Source organism: Pongo pygmaeus, chromosome 23 (assembly GCF_028885625.2).
Source record: "Pongo pygmaeus isolate AG05252 chromosome 23, NHGRI_mPonPyg2-v2.0_pri, whole genome shotgun sequence".
Taxonomy (NCBI): domain Eukaryota; kingdom Metazoa; phylum Chordata; class Mammalia; order Primates; family Hominidae; genus Pongo; species Pongo pygmaeus.
Window position 1 is genome coordinate 36,659,961 of NC_085931.1, and position 25,745 is coordinate 36,685,705.

A 25,745-nucleotide genomic window follows, 5' to 3' on the forward strand; every position below is an offset into this window, starting at 1 on the left:
GCCAAAGACTTCATGGGAAATGCTTTCATGGACAAAATTGTGGAATAAAAGTCAACTTCAGGATAAAGGAGTGAATGAGGGGAACAAGCAGGCCTGGAAGCTGGGTACTGTTTTCCAGGACATTGCCTGAGAAATGTGGCATTTCCATGTGCTGGACACCACCCTGGACAGAGGCAGGCTTTTGGACCAGCAGACCTTTGGCCTCATCCTGCTGTGCCCCATTAGCCAAATTGCCTCATGTCTCTGAACTTCAGTTTCATCTTCTAGAAGCTAGCCCAGAGATGCTCACATTACCAGCCAGAGGGAAATCACTCATGCTAGCATGTCCAGCAGAGAGTGCTGGGAGCCGGGGTTTAGCAAACATCAACATCCTTTCTTCTTTCTTCCCTGTCCCCTACTCGGTCATGATCCTCATTCAGAGCCCAGCCCTGTACTGGCTGCTGAGCCTAACAATGAGTCAACCAGTCCCTGTTCTCCAGTTGCTTCCAGTACAGTGGAAGGAGGCAGCCAGGTAAACAGATGCCTGTAGCATTGCAAATGCAGCGTGGACATTTGTGCCAAAGCCTGGTGTGTGCTTTGTCACCTTACTCCCTGTGGGTGCTTTACTCTCCCATTGGAAGGGGACTTTGTTGAGGGCAGGGACTGCACAGCTCTGAAAGCCTCACAGGACGCTCTTGAAACAGGGAAACTTCACTTTGCTAGAATGGTTCTGTGCTGGTAACTTCTGTTATCCTGGACAGGGGCAATCTGGGAAGTGAGCACACAGTACCTCTACGCAGCCACACAGGTGGCAGATGCCACGCCCTTTACTCCTACAAAGGCTCACGAAAGCTGCAGACTCTCACACTGCTGTATTTTGCAGAGAGTTCCAAGAAATGCAGGTCCTTTGTTTCCTAGCTTACTGGAGTTTAGAGGCAGCAAATTAGGATTTGAGGGGAAGACTCAGGACTCTAGTGCATGAGAGTACGTTGGCAATAGCAGGATGGGAAAGCAAAGTAAGATCGTTCCGAATAGATCCAAGAGTCATGATAATCTGACCACTCTTAATAGGAATCCATCTGGGGGCCGGGTGCGGTGGCTTACGCCTGTAGTCCCAGCACTTCGAGAAGCCAAGTCAGGCAGATCACTTGAGGTCAGGAGTTCGAGACCAGCCCGGCCAACATGGTGAAACCCCATCTCTACTAAAAATACAAAATTAGCCGAGCATGTTGGCTCATGCCTGTAATCCCAGCTACTCGGGAGGCTGAGGCAGGAGAATCACTTAAACCTGGGAGGTGGAGGTTGCAGTGAGCCGAGATCGCTCCATTGCATTCCAGCCTGGGTGACAAGAGCGAAACTCCATCTCAAAAAAAAAAAAAAAAAATTTATCTGGGGCCATTCAGTATGGAGACAGCTATCCCAAACCTGTGACTGCAACCTGTGAGCATCACAATAGTTAGAGTAATATGATAAATGAATAGCAATCCATTAATTAATTAATCCATGCATTCATTTTGCAAGCACTTCTGGACTCTCCATGTGCCAAGCATGATGCTGGGCACTGGGGATGCAAACATAAACAACACTTTGTGATTCAGGAACATCAGCAAAGGTTTAAGTGCAGTCAAGGGCAGTGACAACCATTACTGCTGACTGAGTGACCATTATGTGCCCAGACACTATACTAAAATATTTTACATACTGTATCTCCTTTAAGCCCTAAGCCACTCTGGGAGGTATGCTTTATTTAATCCACATTTTACAGAGGAGGAAACTGATGCTCAGAGACTTACGGGGCTCGGCACCTTTCACACAGTAATAAATGGTAAAGAACCTAGGATTTCTCTAGCCCCCAAGATCAGGTCCATTTGTTTCTCCCACCCTGTCTCTTGGAACCAATGTGCCCGTATCTCCCAAAAGTATTCCCTGTATTTATTTCGTTGATGGTATTCAAAATGATTTTATGTGGCATACAACTAAATATTTTTAAAATATTTCATCATAATTTCCATGCATATCAGAAAATAAACATATCTTGCACATCAGATCTGCAATATGATGCTTCTTTTAAAATGAATGTACTGTACTTGTGAAAATGTAAGTCGATTTAAAGAAAACATTAAGTAAATCACAGTCCAGGTGATATGTGGTTATATACATAGAAAAACTCGAGGAGATTGAGTGTACGGATGATGTTTGGGAAAAACAGGTATCCTAGATTTAAGAAAGCAAGAAAGAATAAAATCCACTTTGGAAATAACGTACACAAATTCACTACAGCAGGAGAAATGTGGGGGCCTTCGACCATGAGCTTTAGCTATCTGGAAACACATTAAGATGGATACTGTGCGTTTAAGGGATGCCAGCTGATTGCAGAGTGTCCTCACCAGGCTCCAGCACCCATGCCATCATGTCTGTTTCCAGAGTCCTCTGCCCTGCGGACCTGTGAGCAGCCCCTCCAGTGTGAGATTTTCCACCAGTTGGGATGGGACCCTGTGCGGTACGACCTCACGGGCTGGCTCCACAGAGCCAAGCCCAACCTCTCAGCCCTGGATGCACCCCAGGTCCTGCAACAGTCAAAAAGGTGAGTTGGGTCAGGGCTGGGGACGGGGATGGGGCATTGGAGGCGCTGTGTTTTCCTTCCCACCTAAACTACGCGGTCACGACAAGACAGTGTGGGAGGGCCAGCCCAGGAATCCCATCCCTCCATAATGGAACAAAGAACCATAACTTGAATTGGAGCAGTGCAATGTCTCCCTGGGGCCGGAGCATATCCAGCCGAGGAGAAAAGCTGGCCTTTTGGGGAGGTGGAACAAAAGCTAAAAAGCTGTGACTTCTTATTTTGGCACTTTGCCTTTCATTAAGTATCTGAGAGATGATGTGACTGGAACAACTTTTATGGACATTCAAGAACTAGGGGGTCGTAAAACTGAAATGATATATTTTGTAGCATTAAAAAAAGCTCACCATGTTCCCTGGCTGCTCAGCCCAGAGTGCTGGCATGAGGCTGGCAGCATTCTCTGCTTTTAGTTCAGAGGGTTATTGGAAAACGCTGTGCGTATGTGTGTGTGTGTGTGTGTGCGTGTATGCATGTGTGTGTGTGTGTGTGCACACACGCTCCCAAGTTCAATGCTGGAATTCTGCAGGGGTAGAGCTTAGAGACAAGAAGAGAGACCGAGACCACCAGGGAGGTGCTGGTGTCTCAGGTGGGCACCAGGATGAGAAAGAACCACTTACTCACTACTCCCTACTCCCTATGTGCCTTGGATCAGCATAAACACTTTATGAGTATCTTCTTAATCCTCATCACAACACAAGATTCTTAGTCCCATTTTACACATGAGAAAAATTGAGGCCCCGAGCAGTGAAGTGGCTTGCCTTTGCTCACACAGCAAAACAGTGGCACAGCCAGGACCCATCTTGAGTCTAAGAGATGGTTGGAGAATTCCCAGGACATTATGTCAGAGCTGATTGGAAACCCACATCCGGGAGTGGGGCTCGTGAACATCCAGCTCTTGGAAAGAGATTCAGGCCAGGGATGGGGCAACAGGAGTTGCGAGCACACAGAGGACTGAATGATGACCCAGGTGGCACGGGTTGAGCCTCAGCGCTGCCCTTTGTCACCTGAGTGACCGTGGGCAGTCGCTCTCCCTCCTTTCGGTTGTTTCTACTTCCTGCACCATAAATAAGAGTTGGACGAGGCTACAAGACTCAGCGGCTATAGCCCAGTTTTGGAGAATGGAAAATGTTCAGATTCTGTTTTTCCCTCTTTTAAGCTACATGACCTGGACCTCAGTTTCATAATCTGAGAAATGGGAATGAGGTTCCAGAGCTCCCATGTCTGATCTAAGAAGGCTTTGGTGACTTAAAGTAGCAGATGACCTATTAGAGAGCCTGGTTCATAGTTGACTCATGGAAGAGGGTAGGCCAGCTCTGCTTTATTGGAACAGACACTTAAAAAGCTGGCACCCTTGGCCGGGCGCGGTGGCTCACTCCTGTAATCCTGGCACTTTGGGAGGCCAAGATGGGCAGATCACGAGGTCAAGAGATTGAGATCATCCTGGCCAACATGGTGAAACCCTGTCTCTACTGAAAACACAAAAATTAGCCGGGCCTGGTGGTGTGTGCCTATAGTCCCAGCTACTCGGGAGGCTGAAGCAGGAGAATCGCTTGAACCCAGGAGGTGGAGGTTGCAGTGAGCTGAGATTGCACCACTGCACTCCAGCCTGGCAACAGAGCAAGACTCCATCTCAAAAAAACCAACAACAACAACAACAAAAACGAAAAGCTAGCATCCTGGCCGCTAACCTCAGAATCTGTCCATGACAGGGATGCTGAGAGAAGGCACTATCTGCTCAGGTATCAGGCTGGGTATTTATTTGACATTATCTTGCAGCTCCAGAAACTGTGTGCCCAGCCTGAGTCATTCCTTCTTGCATGAAACACATGGCGTGTGCCTACTGTGTGCTAGGCCTGGTCTAGGAATAGCAGAGAGGACTTTGCCCTCTAAGAGAGTACAGGTGTCGTAGCATTGCTGTAGGTATGTAAGTGACAAGAATATCCATAGGACAGATGCTCTAAGCCTAAGGAGGGAGGCAGCATTTGAAGGTAGAAGACGGGCATCGGGAAGGAGCTGGCATTTGCCATGAAGCAAAGCCTCACCTGGCAGGAGGGGCTGTGAATGAAGGGGAGCAGCTAGGACACATGACTGTAGAGGAGGCTTTAGGAAGCAGAGGAGCAGGAAGCAAGAAGGCTTGTTCCCTTTGCCACTACCCAGGCCAAGGCTTTCCCCAGAACCTCCTAAAGCTCCTCTCCTCCCTCCTCCCCACCAGAGAGGAGCTGCGGAGTCTATTCCAGGCCCGGGCCAAGCTGCCTCCTGTGTGCCGGGCTGTGGCAGGCCTGGAGGGCACCTCCCAGCAGGCCCTGCAGAGGAGCCGCATGGTGAGGAGGACCTTTGCCAGCAGCCTTGCCGCGATAAGGAGGAAAGCCCCGTGCTCCCAGATCAAGCTGCAGATGGTGAGTGGGCACCCTGTCTCATGGTGTCCTGGCCTTCACTGCCTCCATCCTCATCTCCTCTGGGCTGAGTCATGTGCCTACATCATCTCTAACCTCCCCAGCAAGGCCAGAGGGGTGAGCGTCACCCCACGCTCCACAGAGGAGGAAATGGGGGCTCCCAGCAGCAATGAAACTTGGCCCTGGTCACACCCCCGGGAAGTGACTGATCCAGGTTTGAGGCCTAAGCCTGTGCTGCTTGGTGTTGAGTTGAGAGGCCTGGGGGAGTTCCCACAAGCTATGAATGCCCTCTTGACTCCAGTGACACATATGAGAGCCAGACTAGCCCTGTCTGCCTTGCTCACCACTAGGTTCTCCTGGGGCAAGGCAGCAGGACCCAGCTGGATGTAAATGTGGTACCTAGACCTGGAATGTGAATCCGTGAATAAATGAGGACATGAGATTGGTCAGTGGCCAGGCTGAGCAGGAATGAGAATGGGCTGAGACAAGGGAAGCACACCTTTAAGTAAACCTTGTAGTGGCTGGGCACAGTGGCTCACGCCTGTAATCCCAGCACTTTGGGAGGCCAAGGTGGGCAGATCACGAGGTCATGAATTCGAGACCAGCCTGGCCAACATGGTGAAACCCTGTCTCTACTAAAAGTACAAAAAATTAGGTGGGCGTGGTGGCGCATGTCTGTAGTCCCACTACTCGAGAGGCTGAGGCAGGAGAATCGCTTGAACCTGGGAGGAAGAGGTTGCATTGAGCTTGAGATCGTGCCACTGCCACTGAGATTGCACCACTGCACTCTAGCCTGGCAACAGAGTGAGACTCTGTCTCAAAAAAATAATAATAAATAAATACATAATAAAAAAAGAAAAAAAAATGAACCTCCTAGAGTGTTATAGTGGAAATGCCCTTAGTCCGAGTCCTGAGTTCTAGTCCTAGCTCTTCTGCCACTGGTCTGTGTGACCTGGGGCCACTCACTTGCTCTCTCCATGCCTCAGTTTCTCCATCTGTTTCAACAAGAACCATTATTTCTCATGAGTACAAATCAGGCTGTAGGTGGGAGCTCCTTGGTGTGGGACATAGGGGCCCCAGAGATGCCCAGGTTGGGCTTAATGAATATTTGGAGAGGGTCCAGTCCCCTTTCTGTGTCTCTCTGAGACAACTGGCCCTGACCTCTCTCTATTTGGTCTTAGGATGCGCTGACCAGCATGATCAAAAGGTCCCGGCTGCACTTTATCCACTGCCTGGTACCGAACTCTGTGGTGGAAAGCAGGAGTGGGCAGGAATCTCCAACACCACCACAGCCTGGTAGAGACAAGCCTGGGGCAGGTGGACCTCTGGCCCTGGATATCCCAGCACTGAGGGTCCAGCTTGCTGGGTTCCACATCCTGGAGGCTCTGCGTCTGCATAGGACAGGTAAGAGACAGCTAGGACACAGCACCTTGTCTCTGACTCCTGGGACATGTCCACCCACCAGTGGCAGCCAAGGGATGGGAGCCCCTGCCATGTGCTAGGAGCTTCACACCCAGCATCCTGGTTACTCTTCCCAGCAGTCTTCTGAGATGAGGCCACTGATGCTCAGAGAGGTGGAAGTACTTGCTCATGGTCACATTGCCTGGAAATGGCAGAGCCTGGATCAGGACCCAGGTCTCTTTGAGTCTGAAGCCCACTGTTTTTTTTTTCTTTATTTCTTCTGAAAAAAACCCAAAAAAAACCCAAAACACACACACACACACACACACACACAATGGGATACATGTACAGCACGTACAGGTTTGTTACATAGGTATATGTGTGCTATGGTGGTTAGCTGCACCTGTTGAAAAAGCCCATATTATTTCTAGAATTGCCTGTACACTCCTAGAAGACTAGGGCTGTGTCTTCCTTTTAGCCATGAATTTCTAAGGTGCATTGTCTTGCAATAGAGGGTGGAATTTCTGTGAGGAGTGATATTTTGGTGTTCACGATGCTCAGTTTGGTTTGGGAGGTTGCTGTGATCCCAGGAGACGATGATATGACTTGATGAGGGCTCATATCACCCAGGGATACAGGAGGCCCTGAGGCCTAGAGGAGGGAGCTTCCTACTCTCACTGGGAGTTTGGGGAAAGCTCACAGTGATGTAATATCATAGTCAGGCCTTGAAGCATAAGAAACTGCTCACCTCTGGCAAGGGGAGGGAACATTAGGCAGAAGGATCAGCAAGTATGAAGGATGGAGGCATAAAACGGGCAGGTTTTCAGAGAAGTGGATTCAGAATGAGCGAGGAGTTGTGGGAGAAGAGGCTGAGGCATCCACCAGCGCAGGCTGCGAATGCTTCTGTTGGGTTATCACCGGGTCCACTTGGGGAGATGATGGGCTGGCAGGGGGATGCGAGGATTCTAATCAAGGGATTGAAGTTTTTGGGTGTGTATTTTAGTAAGAAAATGTGCACCTGATGTCCCCACATTAGCTAATCTTAGGAGATGAGTTTGATCTCAGTCCTTGCTGTTCTTTTCTGCCTCTCAGTCCCCAAAGGCCACCACACTGACTCCCTCTCTGACAGTTAGAAATGGCTCAGACATAGCCATGCTCTCTGCAGAGGACAGGGTGGCTGGGACAGGCAGAAGTCTCAGGTGGGCACCTCATTTGGTTAGTCTCCGTGGTCACTCGTGCCCTAGTGTATGGTCGCTTCCCCCGTCTCCCCCTCCTGGGTTAATAATGGACCCCTGGGCACAGAGTATTTGACTGGGAGCAGCTAGAAGCAAAGATGAGACCCTCACTCCACTGAGCATATCAGTGATTTTCCCTCCCACCCGCACAGCCGCAGAGGAGGGAGACAAATAATGTCACAAGAGAAGAGGGGGATGGTCACAGTCAGTGGCTGGTCCCCCACACTTAATCGATTCGATTTGGCTGCTTGGCAGGAAGTGCTGGGCCTTTGCAGGTGCCCTGGGCCTGGGTCAGACTGTTAGAATGCCTGTGTGCATGCAGAGTCAGGGCGTCCTGTTCCTCTGTCCACGTGACCTCACGACGCCATCTGCCCTCTCTGTTCTCAGCACAGCCTAGCTCAGCCATGATGAGCTTTCCAACTAAGCGAAGGGTTGATATCTCATGGTAGAAATGTCCAATTTCTGTCTCCTAGACCTGGTTCATTTCCTGTTTTTATTTCTATTGTAAGTCATGTTTGTCTCTTTCATACTCACATGAGATATATTTGTATGCATACACAGATACATCAAATATTTATTATTTGGAATCTGTGCATATATAATATATATATGCATATATACACATGCATGTGTGATACATACTCATGCATGCTATTGAGTACCTGCTACGTACTAGACAATGCGTTGTCACATATACTAAATGAGATTTTCACTGTGCTAAAGGTATGTAGTAAACATTAAACATTACCTATTGTGCAGCCTGGTAGGCACATCTCCAACTCTGGAGGGAGATAGTTTGGCCTTGATTCTGGCCGCCACCTCTTACCAGCCGTGTGACGCCAGGAAATTCCCTAGAGCTTATCTCCCTGTCCTCTCCTATAATAGCTCATATTGCTGAAGGCTGCTATGGGGCTGGGTGCGTTAATAAGACAATAAAGTTTAGAAAAGTGGCAGGTTGTGGAAAAACACATAATACCCATTAGCCGCTTTTACTATAATTGTCATCGCATTTAATCCTCATAGTGACCATGTGAAGATAGATCTTGTTATTCTCATCTGATAAGTGAAGAAATTGGATCTCAAAAAGGTGAATCATTTGTCCCAGTCATGGGGCTCATAAGCACAGAGACGGGACATGAACGCGGATAGGTCTGCCCTAAAGGAGACTGGTAACCTCCCAGGTCCCCCATCTCTGTGCTGTCTGCATCCTTCAAAGCTGGTCTGAGACCCTCCTCTTCCCCAGGAAGTCTTCCAGGATTAGCCACATACACAATTGCTGTTCTTCCTAGTTGATGCATCTGGCTTATTGTGAAGTCTCAAAAGTGGAGTGAGATTTTACCATACCTTTTCTGATCCAGTCACTTGAGGGGTCTTTCTGAAGCAATCGAGGCTCTTCTTGTACCAAGGGAAGAGTCTAAACCTCGAGACCTGGAATTTGAGCTCAATTTCCTTTGGGACCTGGTCTCTGCTCATCTTTGGCTACTCTCCGCTGCCTGGGTTGAGTCCCAGCTGAGACAGTTACTATTTTGTGTTGTGTAACTAGGTGAATTCATCTCTTTGGGTCTCAATTTCCCCTTTTGTAAAATGAGGATAATAATGTAGGCCCATGAGTGTCTATAACTCATGGAAGTTGTTACCCTAGTGATTTGCACACATAAGCTCTAAGCAAATGCTGGCTGTTACTGTGGACTATAAAATAATTTTTTTCTTTTTTGGGACAGTGTCTCGCTGTATCACCCAGGCTGGAGTGCAGTGGCACGATCATAGCTTGCTGCAACCTCTGCCTCCTGGGCTCAAGTAATTCTCTCACCTCCAGAGTAGCTGTGACTACAGGCATGCACCACCATGACTGGCACATTTTTGTATTTTTTGTAGACACCGTGCCCAGCCTTGGAATGTATCTTATACTTCCCTGTTCTAGGTCTTGTCTGTACAGCCCCCTCTGCCTAGACTTCTCTTCCATACCAAGTTCTTTTGGAAAACCCTATGGCTTCTTCAAAAACTGAATCTAATGTCATTTTCTCCCAATAGCTTTTCAAGCGCCCCTTCTCTTCCCAGTTCCCCACATAGAAGGATGCAGCTGTGTCCACCCTGCGTGGTAGACTTACAAATGCCCTTAGATACTGCCCAATGCAGCATGCTTCACATACAGTGTATGGGGTGGTAATACGTGTTAGACAAAACACTTTCCTTTGTCAAACAGGTTTGGGAACCTCTGGGCTAACGTTGGGAAACTCAAGACTTATCAGGCATCTCCCCTGCATGAGTTCTCAGAGCCTTTGACTTGGATGCTGACATGGCTCCTGACCTTCCAAGAGGCAGATGAGTGTGCAGCTTTTTCAAACTTTCAGTGGAGCATTTTATAGGGTTTGTGTTCTCAGGAACACCTTTGAGAAGTGCCGATGAAATCTAGTCTCTTAAATTAACAAATGGAGAAACGGAGGTCCCAAGAGATGAATCCATGCAGCAAGTTAGTAGCCAGGCTGGGAAGCAGGACCCTGAACTCCTGTCTGGTTGTTTAGGGAACTGGGCTGGGTCTTCTCATCTGGACTCTGTGCTCTTCTCCTGCTTGTTCCTACCTCCCTAGGCTATGCTGACCACATGGGGCTCACTCACTTCCGCCGGCAATTCCAGGTGCTGGACCCTCCACTCCTGAAGAAGCTCATGTCGACCTCCGAGGGAATAGATGAAAGGAAGGTAGGTGGAGCACATGCGAGAGGGGTGAAGGCCCCAGATATGGATATGTTGGTTATTGGATATGTTCCAAAGCTGGGCACGGTGAGTGGCTCATGCCTGTAATCTCAGTGCTTTGGGATACCCAGGTGGGTGGATCGCTTGAGTCCAGGAGTTCAAGACCAGCCTGGGTAACATGACTTTGACTGAGGTCCAATGGGCTCGTGTTCCATAAGGGATTTTCCCAGGGGGCATCTGGACCAGCTGGAATCTGAAAGCAGGACCATGGGGGCAGTGCTGAGGGCAGCATGAGGTTTCACTCAAATCCTTGCTCTAGACCAAACTCCCACAACAATGTCATTTGGGACCCAACTTAGCCCAGAATGACCCTTCTGACCCCTATATAAGGAACTTTAGGAAAAGAATAAGAATAGAGTCATGAGAAGAGGGCATTCCAGCTAAAAGGGACCCTAGCAAGGTGAAAAGTCATCATTTGCTAAGTGTGTTCCATTCAGCACCAGCACCCTGGGGTGGTCTATGAAAAGAGGGCTTCAGGGTCCAAAATGTTTAGGAAATATTTACATCAGGGCCCCATGTTTGAGAGTTCTGATGAACATCACTCCTTAGGGCCTTAGCACGAGCTGTTTTCTCTGCCTGGAGCGCTCGTTCCCCGAATCTTTGCATGGCTAGTGTCATCTTGCTGTTCAGATCCCAGCTCAGATACCATTCTCCATCACATCCTCTTGTTTTGATGTTTATGTAGCACTTATCTGAAATAATGTGAATCTCCTCTATGTTTTCTGGCTTCCAGCAAGAGCTCAATAATTTTTTTGTTGAGTTAATGAATGAATGAATGAATACCCAGACCTAACTTTGTATTTTTGTCCCTGTGTGTCTTCTTTCTCCAACTACACCGTAAACTCATGGAATCTCATCTCTACTTCCAGTGCCAGACTTTCAGTAAATGTTTCTGTTGAGAATGGCCACAGGCTTATCTATGATTAGAGAGCTTGTTAGAATTTGCAAAGCCCTATTTCATCTCCATAACAGCCCTGCAAAAGAAAAGCTATTACACCCCATTTACAAAAGAGAACACCACGTTTCTTAAGATGAAGTGGCACTCCCGAGGCCAAACAGCCAGGCATTTGTGGGTTTGCTCCTTGGACTCAAGTTTCTCAATTCTAGGGGAGGATAGTTTAAAGAGCATAGTTCATAAAGGGAGGTAGCTCAAACCGACTTGAATTTGATTCCCAGCTGGGGCTGTGTGAATGTAAACTGGTTATGTCATCTTTCTGCCTCAGTTTCCTCATGTGTAAAGTGGGAAGGACCACAGTGCAGAAGATACGTAGGGGATCCACATAATTTCAGGATAAGTGCCACAAGAACTAATTAAACAAGCGGATGTGATGGAGGATGATAGCTGAGCTGGGATCTGAATAGCAAGATGAAAGAGTACTCCGTGAAACTCAGTGGAATGTTCTGAGGATGACATGTAATAGTATAGTTCATGTACCTTACACAGGGCCTGGGACATAGTAAGGGCTCAATATACGTTAACCACCATCATCAACATCAGCAGCAGCACCATCAATATCATCATCCTCTTTCAAATCCAGGGTGATGACACACAAGCCGCACAGACCATGTGTTCACAATCCTGTTGCAACTGCATGTGCCTGTGTGTGCCTGAGATCATCAGCACTGCAGTCCTCAATGAATGAGTCAGAAGACTAGATGTAAACGGTCACAATTCTTAGGTGTCTTCTTAATTCTTTGCAGTGGGCACCAGGGTACAGGCCACTTTCAGTAGACAAGGCAATGCCTTCTGCAGGGCCCTCCTAACTCACTATGGAGGGGACATCACCCCCAGATGTCTGTGGCACAGGGCTATCCCTTCTCTGGGTAGTGGCCCATTTTGGAAGCCATGAAATTCTGCCTGACTTGGTGCCATCAACCACTCTGTACCAGTCTTCGTTCATGGGGTTCCTTATTCTTGGTCTCTGAAAATTTGACTTCCTTCAGAGGGGCTGAATGGAGCCACTGAGAGGGTCTTGGGCTCCTCTGTGGTTGAAAATGGTGCAGGAGTCAGGTGTGGGGGAGTTTTTTTGTGGAGGCAAAGGGTGTAGCATATGGAAGTGTTTCTATTCTGAATGAGTCAGCAGTTCTCTGTTGTAGCCAAACCAAAACCACCTCCATACACGCTAGAGGCCTCAGAAAGTGGAAAATTACAAGGAGAATGGACTTGGTTGGGAATTTTTGCTGCTGCTTATTCTTTTTTTATTTGCTCACAAATTTTATTTGCTGCAGCATAGAATTTTGGTAGCAACGAAAAGAAACACCATCCTGCCTCTTATGAAAAAACTGATAAATATTCATTTGCCAGGCCACATGATATGCCATGAATTATACATGAACACGTGCCCGGGTGGGCAAACTATCGGTTTCTGTGTGCAAAGCAGTTAAGACCTCAGGATTTAATACGACAAGGTTGACAGCTAGAAAAGGTCAATGTTGTCATTAGACACTAGATGGCAGCAGAGGGGATTCATTGTCAGGGTGTAAAATGGGTCTTGGTGAAGTCCCCTGTGGGTCTAACATGTGGGGTCTGAATGTTGGTGTTTCACGCCAAGACCGTTTCCCAATGAAGTACTCTCATTGGGTGGGTACCTGATGGATATATTGTGTTCCTAAAACAAAAATAGCATATGTCTTTTATCACAGATGCATAAACTCTCATTACAGAATATCAGACATGCTATGAAAAGGTTACAGAACCATGAGCTAAGACAGTATTCAAAATATAAAGCCTTCTCACTCTGGGAATCATCCTCATTTCACAGCATAGGAAGCTGAGGCCATGACCACCCAGCCAGGTAATAGAAGAGCTGGGATTTGAACTCAGGCTCTCAGATTCCTGACATAGGGCTTAAAAAAAAAATTATGGTAAAATACACATAGCATAAACTTTACCACCATAACCATTTTTAAGTGTATTGATCAGTGATATTAAGTACATTCATATTTTTGAGCAACAATAAGCACCATTCATCTCCATAACTTTTTCATCTTGTAAAATTGAAAGTTGGTACCCATTAAACAATAATTCCCGATTCCTCCTCCCCTCAGGCTCTGGCCATCATCATTCCACTTTCTGTCTCTATAAATCTGACTATTCTAAGTCCGTCCTAGAAGTAGAATCATGCCGCATATGTCCTTTCATGACTGGTTAATTTCACTTTGCATAATGTCCCCAAGGTTCATTCATGTTGTGGCAGGTGTCAGAATTTCCTTCCTGAGGCTGAAAAATATTCCATTGTGGATGTATACCTTATTTTACCTGTCCATTCGACTGTCAGTGGATGTTTGGGTTGATTCCATGTTTCCTTTTCAACTTTTATTTTAAGTTTGGGGGTACACATGCAGGTTTGTTGTAACAAACTTGTGTCATGGGGGTTTGTTGTACAGATCATTTCATCACCCAGGTATTAAGCCTAGTACCCATTAGCCCATTAGTTATTTTTCCTGTCTCTCCCTCCTCCCATCCTTCCCCTCCAACAGGCTCCAGTGTGTGTTGTTCCCCTCTATGTGTCCATTTGCTCTCATCATTTAGCTCCCACTTATAAGTGAGAACATGTGGTATTTGGTTTTCTGTTCCTGCATTAGTTTGCTAAGGATAATGGCCTCCAACTCCATTCATGTTTCTGCAAAGGACGTTATCTCATTCTTTTTTTTTTTTTTTTTTGAGATGGAGTCTTGCTCTGTTGCCCAGGCTAGAGGCTTGCACGATCTTGGCTCACTGCAAGCTCTGCCTCCCGGGTTCACACCATTCTCCTGCCACAGCCTCTTGAGTAGCTGGAACTACAGGCGCCCGCCACCACGCCTGGCTAATTTTTTGTATTTTTAGTAGAGACGGGGTTTCACCATGTTAGCCAGGATGATCTCGATCTGACCTCGTGATCTGCCCACTTCGGCCTCCCAAAGTGCTGGGATTACAGGCGTGAGCCACCGCGACCGGCCCTCATTCTTTTTTTGTGACTGCGTAGTATTCCATAGTGTCTATGTACCACATTTTCTTTATCTGGTCTATCACTGATGGGCATTTAGGGTGATTCTATTTCTTCACTATTGCAAATTGTGCTGCAGTGAGCATACATGTGCATGTGTCTTTATAATAGAAGGATTTCTATTCCTTTAGCTATATGCCCAGTAATGGGGTTGCTGGGTTGAATGTACAAATATCTCTTCAAGACCCTACTTTCTTTCTTTTTTTTTTTTTTTTTTTTTTTTGAACTCTTGTTTTAGGTTCAGGGGAGGTACACATGCAGGTTTATTATCTAGGTAAATTTCATGTTACAAGGGTTTGGTGTACAGATAAGTTCATCACCCAGGTAATAAGCATGGTACACAATAGGTAGTTTTTCAGTCCTCATCCTCCTCCCACTCTTTACCATCCAGTAGGCCCTGGTGAGACCCTGCTTTCAGTTTTTTGGGGTATATACCCAGAAGTGGAATAGCTGGATCATATGGTAGTTCTATTTTAAATTTTTTGATGAGCTGCCATACAGTTTTTTATAGCAGCTGTACCATTTTGCATTCCCACCAATACTGCACATGGATGGCAAGTTCTCCACATTCTTGCCAATGTATTATTTTTTGTTTTGTTTTTTTGATAGTTGCCATGCTAATGGGTGTGAGATAGTGTCTCAATGTGGTTTTGATTTGCATTTCCCTCATGATTAGGGGTGTTGAGCATCTTTTCATGTTCACACAGGAGTTGAATAGAAGCCCTCTGAGGGCAGGCAAAGTATTTAGTGCAGTTCGTTACAGGACATGCCATTCATGGATATTAACTTTAAATAATTATCATTAATTTCATCCAACTTTAACCAAGTGCCTGCTTTTCACTAGGTCCTGTGCTAGGCACCAGCAACTTCCATACAGAGCTGGCTTTGGGACACCCCAGGAGATGCCACTAAAACATTTGATGTTTCCAAGGGAGGTGAGAGTGGGGCACTCAGGGAAGACATCTCAGAAGTAGGTGATGCTTGAGATGAGGTTTGTGAAACACTCTGGAGGAACTGAGTAGGAGAAAGGTTACAGGACATTCTCATGTTGGGTACAGGATTGCAAAGATCTGGAGTCATGGAGGTGCATAGATAGTTTCGTGGTGCTGGAGCATAAAAGATGGCAAATGCCAAGTAAAGGGGCTGAGGAGTTTGACAGAAGCAAATTCTGGGTTCTTGTTAGCCAAGCTAGAGAGTCTGGGCTTTATCAGGTGTTCAGTGATGCTCCTCTGAAGGGTTTCAGCAGGGGCGTGGCATAGCAGACCTGATCTTTGTGACTTGGACTGGCTTCAGCAAAATTATGAAGGAAGCGAAGTCCCTGCTGCCCATTCCGTTGTCCTCTCTAGGAAGCAGTGTCCTCATGCTGACCTCTGGCTATTCCAGAGTCCCCTGTCTCCTCTAGACACCCGGGCACATACTGAAGCCTCCCAAATGACCTTGTCTTCTCCCTGTAATCATCTTCAGTTCCATTCCTGTCTCCCAGGCTACCCCCTCTGGTTAGATGATGCTTTAACCTACACCAAAGCCTACATAGAATGAATAGAAGGGTGGAATCTCAGGCAGGTCAGTGAAGGCGCTCTTTCAGCTCACCTTGGCTACGTCCCAGATTCTGGTCCCTTCCATTTTTCTGCTGCTGAAGCAGGAGTTGCCAAGTCTCTCTGATCGATGTGAGGAAACCCTTGGGCCTGCCCTCCTCCCTGCAAAGTGTCTACAGTGTTGATTGATTTTAGCCGGCAAAATCTCTGTCCCTGAGGACTTGATCTGAAGAACATAATTAAGGGCTCTCAATCCATCTTCTCAAAGGCAGCCACTGTTATTCTGTCTCCCACCCTGGTGGACACTCCCAGTTTCCTGTGAATTCATCTCAAGAGTCTTTATCAGCTGGGAAGAAACCCTTATGAGCCCATGGCCTGGGAGGAAGCTGTCTGCTCTCTAGGTGCTGAATAATTATTCAGGGACTCCCACCACCTTCGCTCCTGAAATTTATTCACCATCCCTTTCCTTGTTCACCTTGCTGTCTCCCTCCAGTTTGGGTCTATTGTTTTGTTTGTTTTTTGAGACAGAGTCTCGCTCTGTTGCCCAAGCTGGAGTGCAGTGGTGCTATCTCGGCTCACTGCAACCTCTGCCTCCTGGGTTTAAGTGATTCTCCTGCCTCAGCCTCCTGAGTAGCTGGAACTACAGGCATGTGCCACCACGCCAGGCTAATTTTAGTATTTTTGTAGAGACCTGGTTTCGCCATGTTGGCCAGGCTGGTCTTGAACTCCTGACCTCAGATGATCCAATCACCTTGGTCTACCAAAGTGATGGGATTACAGGTGTGAACCACCATGCACTGCGAGATGGGTCTATTGTTTTAATTATTTTACATGTTTTCCACTCAATTTTAATCAACCCAGTTACATCGGTGTGTGCATGTGCATTTGGTTTTTGGATAATTTCTGCCTTTTTCCAGGCATTTCATTTATAGGCTTGAACATAAATAGTTAAAAAACAGACACAGTTAGCACCCTTATGGAATGATTTGGCCACTTGTGTGAGAGGCTCAGTGGTTAAAGTATGTGATTTAGAGTCAGATAGACTTGAGTTCAAATTGTGTCTTCTTCCATATCTCTCTCTATGAATCCACGCCCTTGATACTTGATAGCTGTATGACCATAGGCAACATATAGTATGGCATAGCAAAGTGTCTGGTACATTATAGGAGCTCAACATATGGAAGCCATTGGACCATGGTGTGGGCTTCATGGGGGCAGGTGCTATGTGAACGGCAGCCAAATGGTTCACAGGATGAGCATCCTATTCCATAGACACAGATTCTTCATATCAAACTGTTCATTGAGGAGTGAGTCGGGGAAGCACTTTGCAGCTATGGCTCTTCATTATTTCTGGAGTCTCTGCCTGTCTGGCATATACAGCCAAATGTGAGATGTCAGCCCATATGCTTTTTGGGTACACTCTTCTTGAACATTGGAGAGAAAGCTCTTTGCAAAATTCTAGGAAACAATGGAACTCTGTAAGTGGGGGCTGTGGGTTGGATGTGACTGAAATCAGTTAGACCCCAAAATCTGGGCTCAATTTGACACAGGCTATCGGAATTTTCCTACTTAAGGTGGAGAGATCTCAGGTTTGCCAAGAGCCATGTTTGCTGAGGTGTAATGTTGACTTACAGTGAAGATGATGACCCATCTATGCTCAATGCCTGGGATGTTTCATTGAATGAATCTTACTAGTTGTGAATTCGAGGTGGGATAGCTTAACAGGTTAAGGATACAGATTCTGGAGTCAGGCTTTCTGAGCACATACTGTGTCTAATCTGCTTACTGGCTGTGTGACATTTGACAAGTCACTCAGCCCTTCTTTGACTTAGTTTTATTATCTTAAAATGGCATAATAATAGTTTCTAATACTCTTGATAGGAGGACTGAGTAATTTAAGATATTGACATGGTGACTTTGATATACACAGAGTAAATAATAAATGTAATCAATTATGATTTTGTTGTAAAAATAGTAATTTTACTACTTCTGTGGATTTTAATGCCCCTTCTATACAATGAAGGCTTTAATCTTTGCCTTAAAAACCTCAAATAATTGTTAAATAAAATATTTTTTGATTAATAGTAGTAGATATTTAATCAACTGATCATCTCTAAACTACATTTGGATAGTTTTTGATTTTATGACTATTATGAAAAAGGATGTTGTGAACATTTGCATGTCAGTCTTTGCGTAGAAACATGTTTCTACTTCTTTTGGGTGCATTCTTGGAGGAGAATTGCTAGATTATATGGTAAATTTATGTTTAACTTTTAAATATAACTTTTAAAGAAACTGCCAAGTTATTTTTCAAAGTGGCTCTACCATTGTTCATCCTCACTGGCAATGTATGAGGGTTTCACTTTCTATCCTTATCAATACTTGGAATTGTTTATCTTTTTGATTCAAGCCATTTTGTTGGGTGCAAAGCAGCATCTCATTGTGGTTTTAATTTGCATTTTCCCGAATGATGTTGACTTTTTTTTTTTTTTTTTGCATGTGCCTAGTAGTCTTTATCTCTTTTTTTGTGAAATCGCTATTTTTTTTTGCCCATTTTAATTAGGCTGTTTATCTTATAGAGTTGTAGTAGTTGTTTATTTGTTCTAGACATAGTTATTTATCAGATGTATCTTTGAAAATATTTTCTTCCAGCCTGTGGCTTGTGTTTTCATTTTCATAATGATGCACAGAGATTTTAATTTTTATGAAGTTCAGTTTACTAATTTTTTAAGTGACTGGTGCTTTTTTCATATCTAAGAACTCTTTACCTACCCCTTGGTTACAGAGCTATTCTCTCATTTTCCACTAGAAGATTTGTAGTTTTAGCTTCTCCATGTAGACATTTGATCTGTTGTGAGTTAATTTTGTGTACAGTGTAACATACATGTCTATATTCATCTTTTTGCATATGGATATTCGGTTGTCCCAGTACCTTGTTGGAAAGACTATTATCATTTCTCCCAGTGAATTGGGTTGGAACTTTTGTCAAACATTTATTGGCCATAAATAAAGAGTTTATTTTTGTTATCTAAATTCATTCTATTGGTCTGACTGTGCTAATTAGTAGCATCTCTTTCTTTCTGCCTCTTTATTCCTTGGTCAGTGTAAATAAACTGAATGAATTTTGTCTTTTCAAAGGACAAACTTTTGATTTCAATGATTTTTTCTCTGTTGTTTTTCTGTTTTCTTTGGTTCTACTGTCTTCTATTGATTTCCACTCTATATTACTTCCTTCCTTTCCCTTGATTTGAGTTTAGTTTTCTCTACTTTTCCTGGTTTCTTAAAATGGAATCTTGCTCAAATTATTGATTCAAAATCCTTCTCCTCTTCCAATATACATGGTTAAAGCATACATTTTCCTCAAAGTACTACTTTGGCTGCATCACATAAAAATTTTCATTTAGTTCAAGATATTTTATAATTCCTAGTGTGATTTCTTCTTTGGCCCATTGTTTATTAAGAAGTGTATTAATTTCTACATATTTGGAACTTTCTCACCTTTTTTCTTGTTGGTTTCTAATTTAATTCCATTTTAGTTTGAGAACATATGTTATATGATTTCAGTACTTTTAAATTTATTTTTGTTTGTTTGTTTTATTGAGACTTATTTTATGGCCTAATATTATATATCTAGGAGAGTGTTCAAGGTGTGCTTATAAAAACCTGTATTCTGTGGTTGTTGAGTAGTCTATAGATGTTAGTTGGGGCAATTTGGTTGATAGTATTGTTCAAGTCTTATATATCATTGCTATTTTTTTTTTTTTTGAGACAGGGCAGGGTCTTGCTCTGTTGCTCAGGCTAGAGTGCAGTGGCGTGATTATGGCTCACTGCAGCCTTGAATTCCTGGGCTCAAGTGATTCTCCTATTTCAGCCCCCTGAGTTGCTCAGACTACAGGCATATGCCACCACACCTGGCTGATTTTGTTTTTTAGAGATAGGGTCTCACTGTGTTGCCTAGCCTGGTCTCGACCTCCTGGGCTCCAGCAGTCCTCTGGCCTCAGTGTCCCAAAGTCCTGGGATAACAGGCGTGAGCCACTGTGCCTGGCATATTGCTATCGTTTATGTTTAATTGTTCTGTAAATTATTGAGAGTCAGGTATTACGCTCTCCAACTATTAGTGTTAAATTTTCTATTTGTCCTGTCATTCTATGCATTTTTGCTTCACGAGTTTTGGGGCTCTGTGGCCAGGTACAGACATATTTATAATGCCGTATCTTCTGGATGGATTAACCCTTTGTTGCTATAAAATGTCTCCCTTTGTTTCTAATAATGATTTTTGTTTTCAATTTTAAACAATTTAAAACAAAATTTGTCTGATATTAATATAGCCATTCCAGCTGTCTTATGTTCAGTGTTTACGTGATAGATCTTATTTCATTTTCCCCCTTCCAACCTATCTTTGCATCTAACTGCATCTCTTACAGATGGTATATAGTTGAATCTTCTTTTTGCAAAATCTAGATTAACAGTCTCTGCCTTTTTATTAAGGTGTTCAATATATTGATCTGTAATATGATTTACATTATAGCCATTTTGCTATTTTCTATATGGGCTTCACGCCTTCTTTTAGTCCTCTCCTCCTTCACTTCCTTCTTTTGTGTAAACTAGATATTTTCCAATGGGCCATTTGAACACCCCTTCTAGTGATTGTTCTACGGATTACAATATGTATTGTAATTCAAGATGCTCCACTTCAGATTAATACTAACTTAATTCTGGGAAGATATAGAACCTTTGCTCCAATATAGCTCACGTCCTCCTCCTACCTTAGTGATACTATTGTAATACACAGTCTACCCTCCATATGTATCTGTGGGTTCTACATCCATGAACTGAACCAACAACTGACTGAAAATATTTGGGAAAAAAAGGATGGTTGTGTCTGTACCGAACATATACAGACTTATTTTCTTGTCACGGTTCCCTAAACAATACAATATAATAACTATCTGTATGGCATTTTACATTCTATTGGGTATTGTAAGTAATCTAGAGGTAAAGTATACGGAAGGATATGAGTAGGTTATTTGTAAATACTGTGCCATTTTATATAAAGGACTCATGCATCTGCAGATTTTGGTACCCTTTGGGGGTCCTGGAAGCAATTCTCCATGGATACTGAGGGATAACTGCAGATCACATCTATATATGTTTAAAAATCAACAATAAAGCTTTATGATTTTCTTTTATTTAATCTTATGTCTTTTAGGTAAGTTAAGGGAAGCAAAGAAAAAAATGAAGATTTTCACATTTTCCTATGTGTTTTTGTCTTCCCATGCTCTTTAGTCCTTAAGTATTTGAATTACGTGTGATATGATACCTTTCATCCTGAAGGACTTCCTTTAATATAAGTGAAACAGTAAGGCAGGTCTCATAGCAATAAGTTCTCTCAGCCTTTGTTTACCTGAGAAGGTCCTTACTTCACCTTCATTTTTGAAGAATAATTTTGCCAGATACGGAATTCCTGATTGACATGTTTGTTTTTTCCTTTCAGCACTTCTAACATGTAATCTCACTGCATTCTGGACTTCATTGTCTCTGAAGATAAGTCAGCCACTAATTGTTTTGATGCTTCCCTTTACACAATAAGTTATTCCTCTCTTTCTGCTTTCAAGATTTTCAATAGTTTATAATAAATCTTGGGGTGGCTTCTTTGTGTTTATTCTATTTGGAATTCAGTGACCTGCTAGGATGCATGGACTTTTTTTTGGGGGGGGGTGTCAAATTTGGGAAGTTTCTAGCCATCATTTTTCATACTTTTAAAATCTTTGTCTTTCTCCTCTTCTTCTGAGACTCCTATTATGCATATATTGGCATGCTTGATTTGTCATGCATGTCTGAGGCTCTATTTATCTTTCCTTCTTCCTATTTCTCTCTGTTCTTCAAATTGGATAGTTTCTATTGATCTATTTTCAAGTTTGCTGACTCTTTCATCTGACATCTCAGATCTGTTGTTGAGTCTCTTTGGTGAATTTATCATTTCAGTTAATTTACTTTTCAAATGAAGAAGTTCCATTTGGATCTTTTAAAAATAATTTCTGTCTTGTTATTGATTTTTTTGTTTAAGGAGTCGTTATTATTACACTGTCCTTTAATTCATTAAGCATTGTTTCTTTTAGTTCTTTGAACATATTTACAATAGCTGTTTTGAAGTCTTTGGCTGTTAAGTCCAAATTCTGAACCCACAAAGATACTTTCTACTGTTTCCCCTCACCCTTAGTTTGGATCATAATTTTACGTTTATTTCACATCCTATCATTTTTGCTAAAGACTGGACATCTTAGATGATACATTATAGCAACTCTTCATTCTGATCTTTTGTTAATCATTTAGTATTATAACTTGTCTTGACTAAAATTGCGGAATCTGTCTTCTCATGGTGTGGGACCACTGATATCTCTGCCCAATTTTTAAAAATTTGTGTTTTTATTTTAAATCTGACTTCCCAGGAGTTGCTCCTGTGTCTGCATAGCTTAGAGTCAGCAGAGGTTGTTATCAAACATCTTGAATATTTGAGGCTTTTCCATTTTCCTGTTAGATCCGTGTGGGGGTTGGGAAATGTATTCAGCATTCAGGCAGTGCCTAGTTGTGCTTCAGCCTCTACATTCTGTTTGGCCCTTTCACATAGTTTCTGCCTGTACACATGGCTTCATGTTCAAATAAAACGGGATATGTAGATAGCCAGGGCCTTCTGCAGTCTCTCTTGTTCTTGTGTTTAGCCTGGAGCCAGGAATATATGGGAACTTATCAAGCCCACTGTGGCTGTCCTATTTCCTGTATCTCCTGTTAAATTTCTGGCTTGTTTAAGGTCCAGTGCTTGCCTCAATCAGGACAACAACCTTAGGCTTAGCTGTGCCATTGGCCTTCCTCATTTGTTTCCTGCCAAAATTGCTACTGTTTCTGACAATGCTCCCAGGTGTGGGTTTTTTCCATGCTTTGCTCCATACAGGTGAGCCCCTTCTGGAAGCAAAGCTGCTGTTTTTCACAGCTGCCTCACCCTGGAATAACTACTGCAGAGAGAGAGACAGAGCTGGGGTGGGTGGTGAGTGGGAGAACCTGTAATCAATATTGCCACAAACTCTGTTTCTGCCTGAGATCCAATAGGTTTTCTTGAATAAATGCTTCTCATTTTGTTGTATCCAATTGTCCAATTTCCAGAGTATTGCACTTGTGGTTGTTGGAAATTTTATCCATATTTATCATGTTTTGGGGGGAGGGGAGAGGATTTATTAAGCTCCTTCCTCTACCATTCTGGAAATATCTCCCTTACATGCTACTTATATGACCTTATTAAATCTCCACTACATCCTTGTGGGACACGCGTGATTACACCATGTTGTAGAAAGCAAACTGAAGACCAGAGAGGAGGAGAGGCTTGCTCAGGGTCACACAGCTAGTGAGTGGTGGAACTGATCCCAGCGTTGGAGGGTGGAGAAAAGATCAGGAGCTGATTCCTTGGGTTCAAACCCCGTACCATCACTTCCTAAACACGTGAGCTTTGCCAAGTCATTTAATTGCACTGGGCCTCACTTTCTTCCTCTGTAAAATGGGCATGAATTAGTACCTGCTGCAGAAAGTTGGAAACAAAACAAGTTATGTGTAAAGCAGTTGGAGCAGGGCTCAGACTCAAAAACAGACTGAAAACTGTGTTTTCTTAGAGCAAAATGGCCACATTTGACTCACGAAAAAGCAGCATTTTATGCTTCAAAGGATAAGTTTCAATTACCTGGGCAATTCCAGTACATGGAAGAGGTGATTCCGTAAAGACACAGGACAAGGAGGAATTTCTTAACAGTCCCTTGGATCCTTGCTGTGTCTTTTTCCACCAACTGGTTGTTGGACAATGATTACGTTATGTTGAACTAAATGAAGTGATTGATATTTGACCTAAACCAATGACAGTTTCGTATGGTTCAATCCAATTGTAATGTTAAATGGGGATAAAAATAACAGTATTTAAGTGCAAAGTAATTTATAAAGTCCTTTTCATATAGTTTCAATTAATTCTCTGAATTGCTGTATGGTCCAGGCAGGGAATATTCTCACCACTTTGCAGGTGGAGAAGAGGGTCAGTTGTATAATTTAATACCTGCACTTACCCACTCATGCTACTGTTTGAATCCAAGCTTTGTTATATGTAAAGTGAGATCAACAGAACAGAATATCTGTGTTAGGGCTAATGTTCTTAGCTACATAGACATCTAAAGAGTTCTCAGAAAGCAAAGAGCTGGAAAGGGAGCCTCAGTTATGGTGAGTTGAGCACGTGCTTTGGCAGGGTTTGAAGTATATCTGAGAAATGGGGGCCTTCATTCATGTTTTGCAGCACTGTTCCAAGGTTTTGACCAAAACAGAGGTGACTATAAGGATGAAATAACTCCTAACATTTATTGAGTGCTTACTATATGCCAGGTGCTATGTAGCCCTGCACAAGCACAGCCTCTGAATTTTCTGAAACAGGTGCCGTTATTGTCCCTATCTTTCTGAATGGAGTCTGAGGCTCAGAGTAAAGCACTTCCTCAAGGCCACACAGTTTATGGAGTGATAAAACCAAGATCTGAACCCAGATGGATCTAACTCTGGATCATGATTTTTTTACCCCAAAACATCTGCCATAGACTTTACCTCCAACATACACTTAGAAAAATTTCATTGGTCATATATTTCCTTTTAAAAATTCATCCATCTTATCTTCAGTCAATTTTTTATTGTTTTTTTTCTTCTTATGTAGAGAAAAAAGGCATTATATTTTGGATATATTGGTTTTATTCATTTCTACCACCTACAGCTCCCTTGGAACATGTTTGGCTAAAATGTGATAAGTGAAACCACCGACATTTTGGAAGAGTGTCATGGAATGTTCTTCCAGGAGGTTGGAAGATGGAGCTTCCTTCCTGATTGCAGTCTGGGACTAGACTTTTAATAAGGATTTTTTTTTGATATCTTAGGAAGTTTTCTGTGATGCCTTTGACCCATGCAATTGAAACTCATTTACTAAATTACTCCAGCCTCATAATACCTTTTGCTTCCTGAGCATTGCAATTACTTTTCTGACAGTTTATTCTTAAAATAGACTTTCTGATTTTCAGTGAGTGAAAGACCAATGAGGGGTAGTATGAGGGTGGGTGGGAGGGGAACTAGCAGTCACTAAGCAACCAGGCACAACCTGGGTTTATCTGAGAGTCCAAATCTCTGGCTGATTGTTTCAAAGCCCGCACCACTATTTGACAAGGGGAAGATTCCATTAAATGGCGATTGGTCCATGCTGCATCCAGAAATCTCTTCGAGTAAAATTGTTTCTCCTGCATGGGGCTGCTTTTCCTCCCTATGGAATCTCTCTGGTTTGGGTGTTTGTTCATTCAGTCATCATATCTATTGGATTTCTACTGTGTCTGTAGAACAGTACTATAGGCTGGGCACAGTGGCTCACACCTGTAATCCCAGCACTTTGGGAGGCTGAGGCAGGTGGATCATGAGGTCAAGAGATGGAGACCATCCTGGCTAACATGGTGAAACCCTGTCTCTATGAAAAATACAAAAATTAGCCGGGTGTGGTGGCACATGCCTGTTGTCCCAGCTACTTGGGAGGCTGGGGCAGGAGAATCCCAGCCTGGCGACAGAGCAAGACTCCGTCTCAAAAAAAAAAAAAAAAAAAAAGAATAGTACTATAGTGCGTACAGAAAACACAGGCTCCTCTGCCATAATGTAGGTCAGGCAGGTGAGGTTGTTGACCGTGTCATTTATTTAGCAAATATTGGTGGGAGTGAGGCAGTCACCAGCAAGAGCAATGTAGGTCAGGCAGGTGAGGTTGTTGACCATGTCATTTATTTAGCAAATATTGGTGGGAG

The 25,745-nt window shown here is 43.8% G+C and overlaps 1 protein-coding gene across 5 annotated transcripts in view; it reads left to right on the forward strand.

Moving 5' to 3' along the window:
- MYO18B (myosin XVIIIB) overlaps positions 1-25,745 on the forward strand; it is a 318,984-nt gene that overhangs the window by 101,498 nt on the left and 191,741 nt on the right. For all 5 annotated transcript variants that reach the window (XM_054469702.2, XM_054469701.2, XM_054469703.2 and 2 more), the window contains 4 exons: positions 2,404-2,563; positions 4,812-4,995; positions 6,174-6,396; positions 10,216-10,325. In XM_054469702.2, the coding sequence (XP_054325677.2) occupies positions 2,404-2,563; positions 4,812-4,995; positions 6,174-6,396; positions 10,216-10,325 (677 nt within the window). The remainder of the gene's footprint in view (positions 1-2,403; positions 2,564-4,811; positions 4,996-6,173; positions 6,397-10,215; positions 10,326-25,745) is intronic.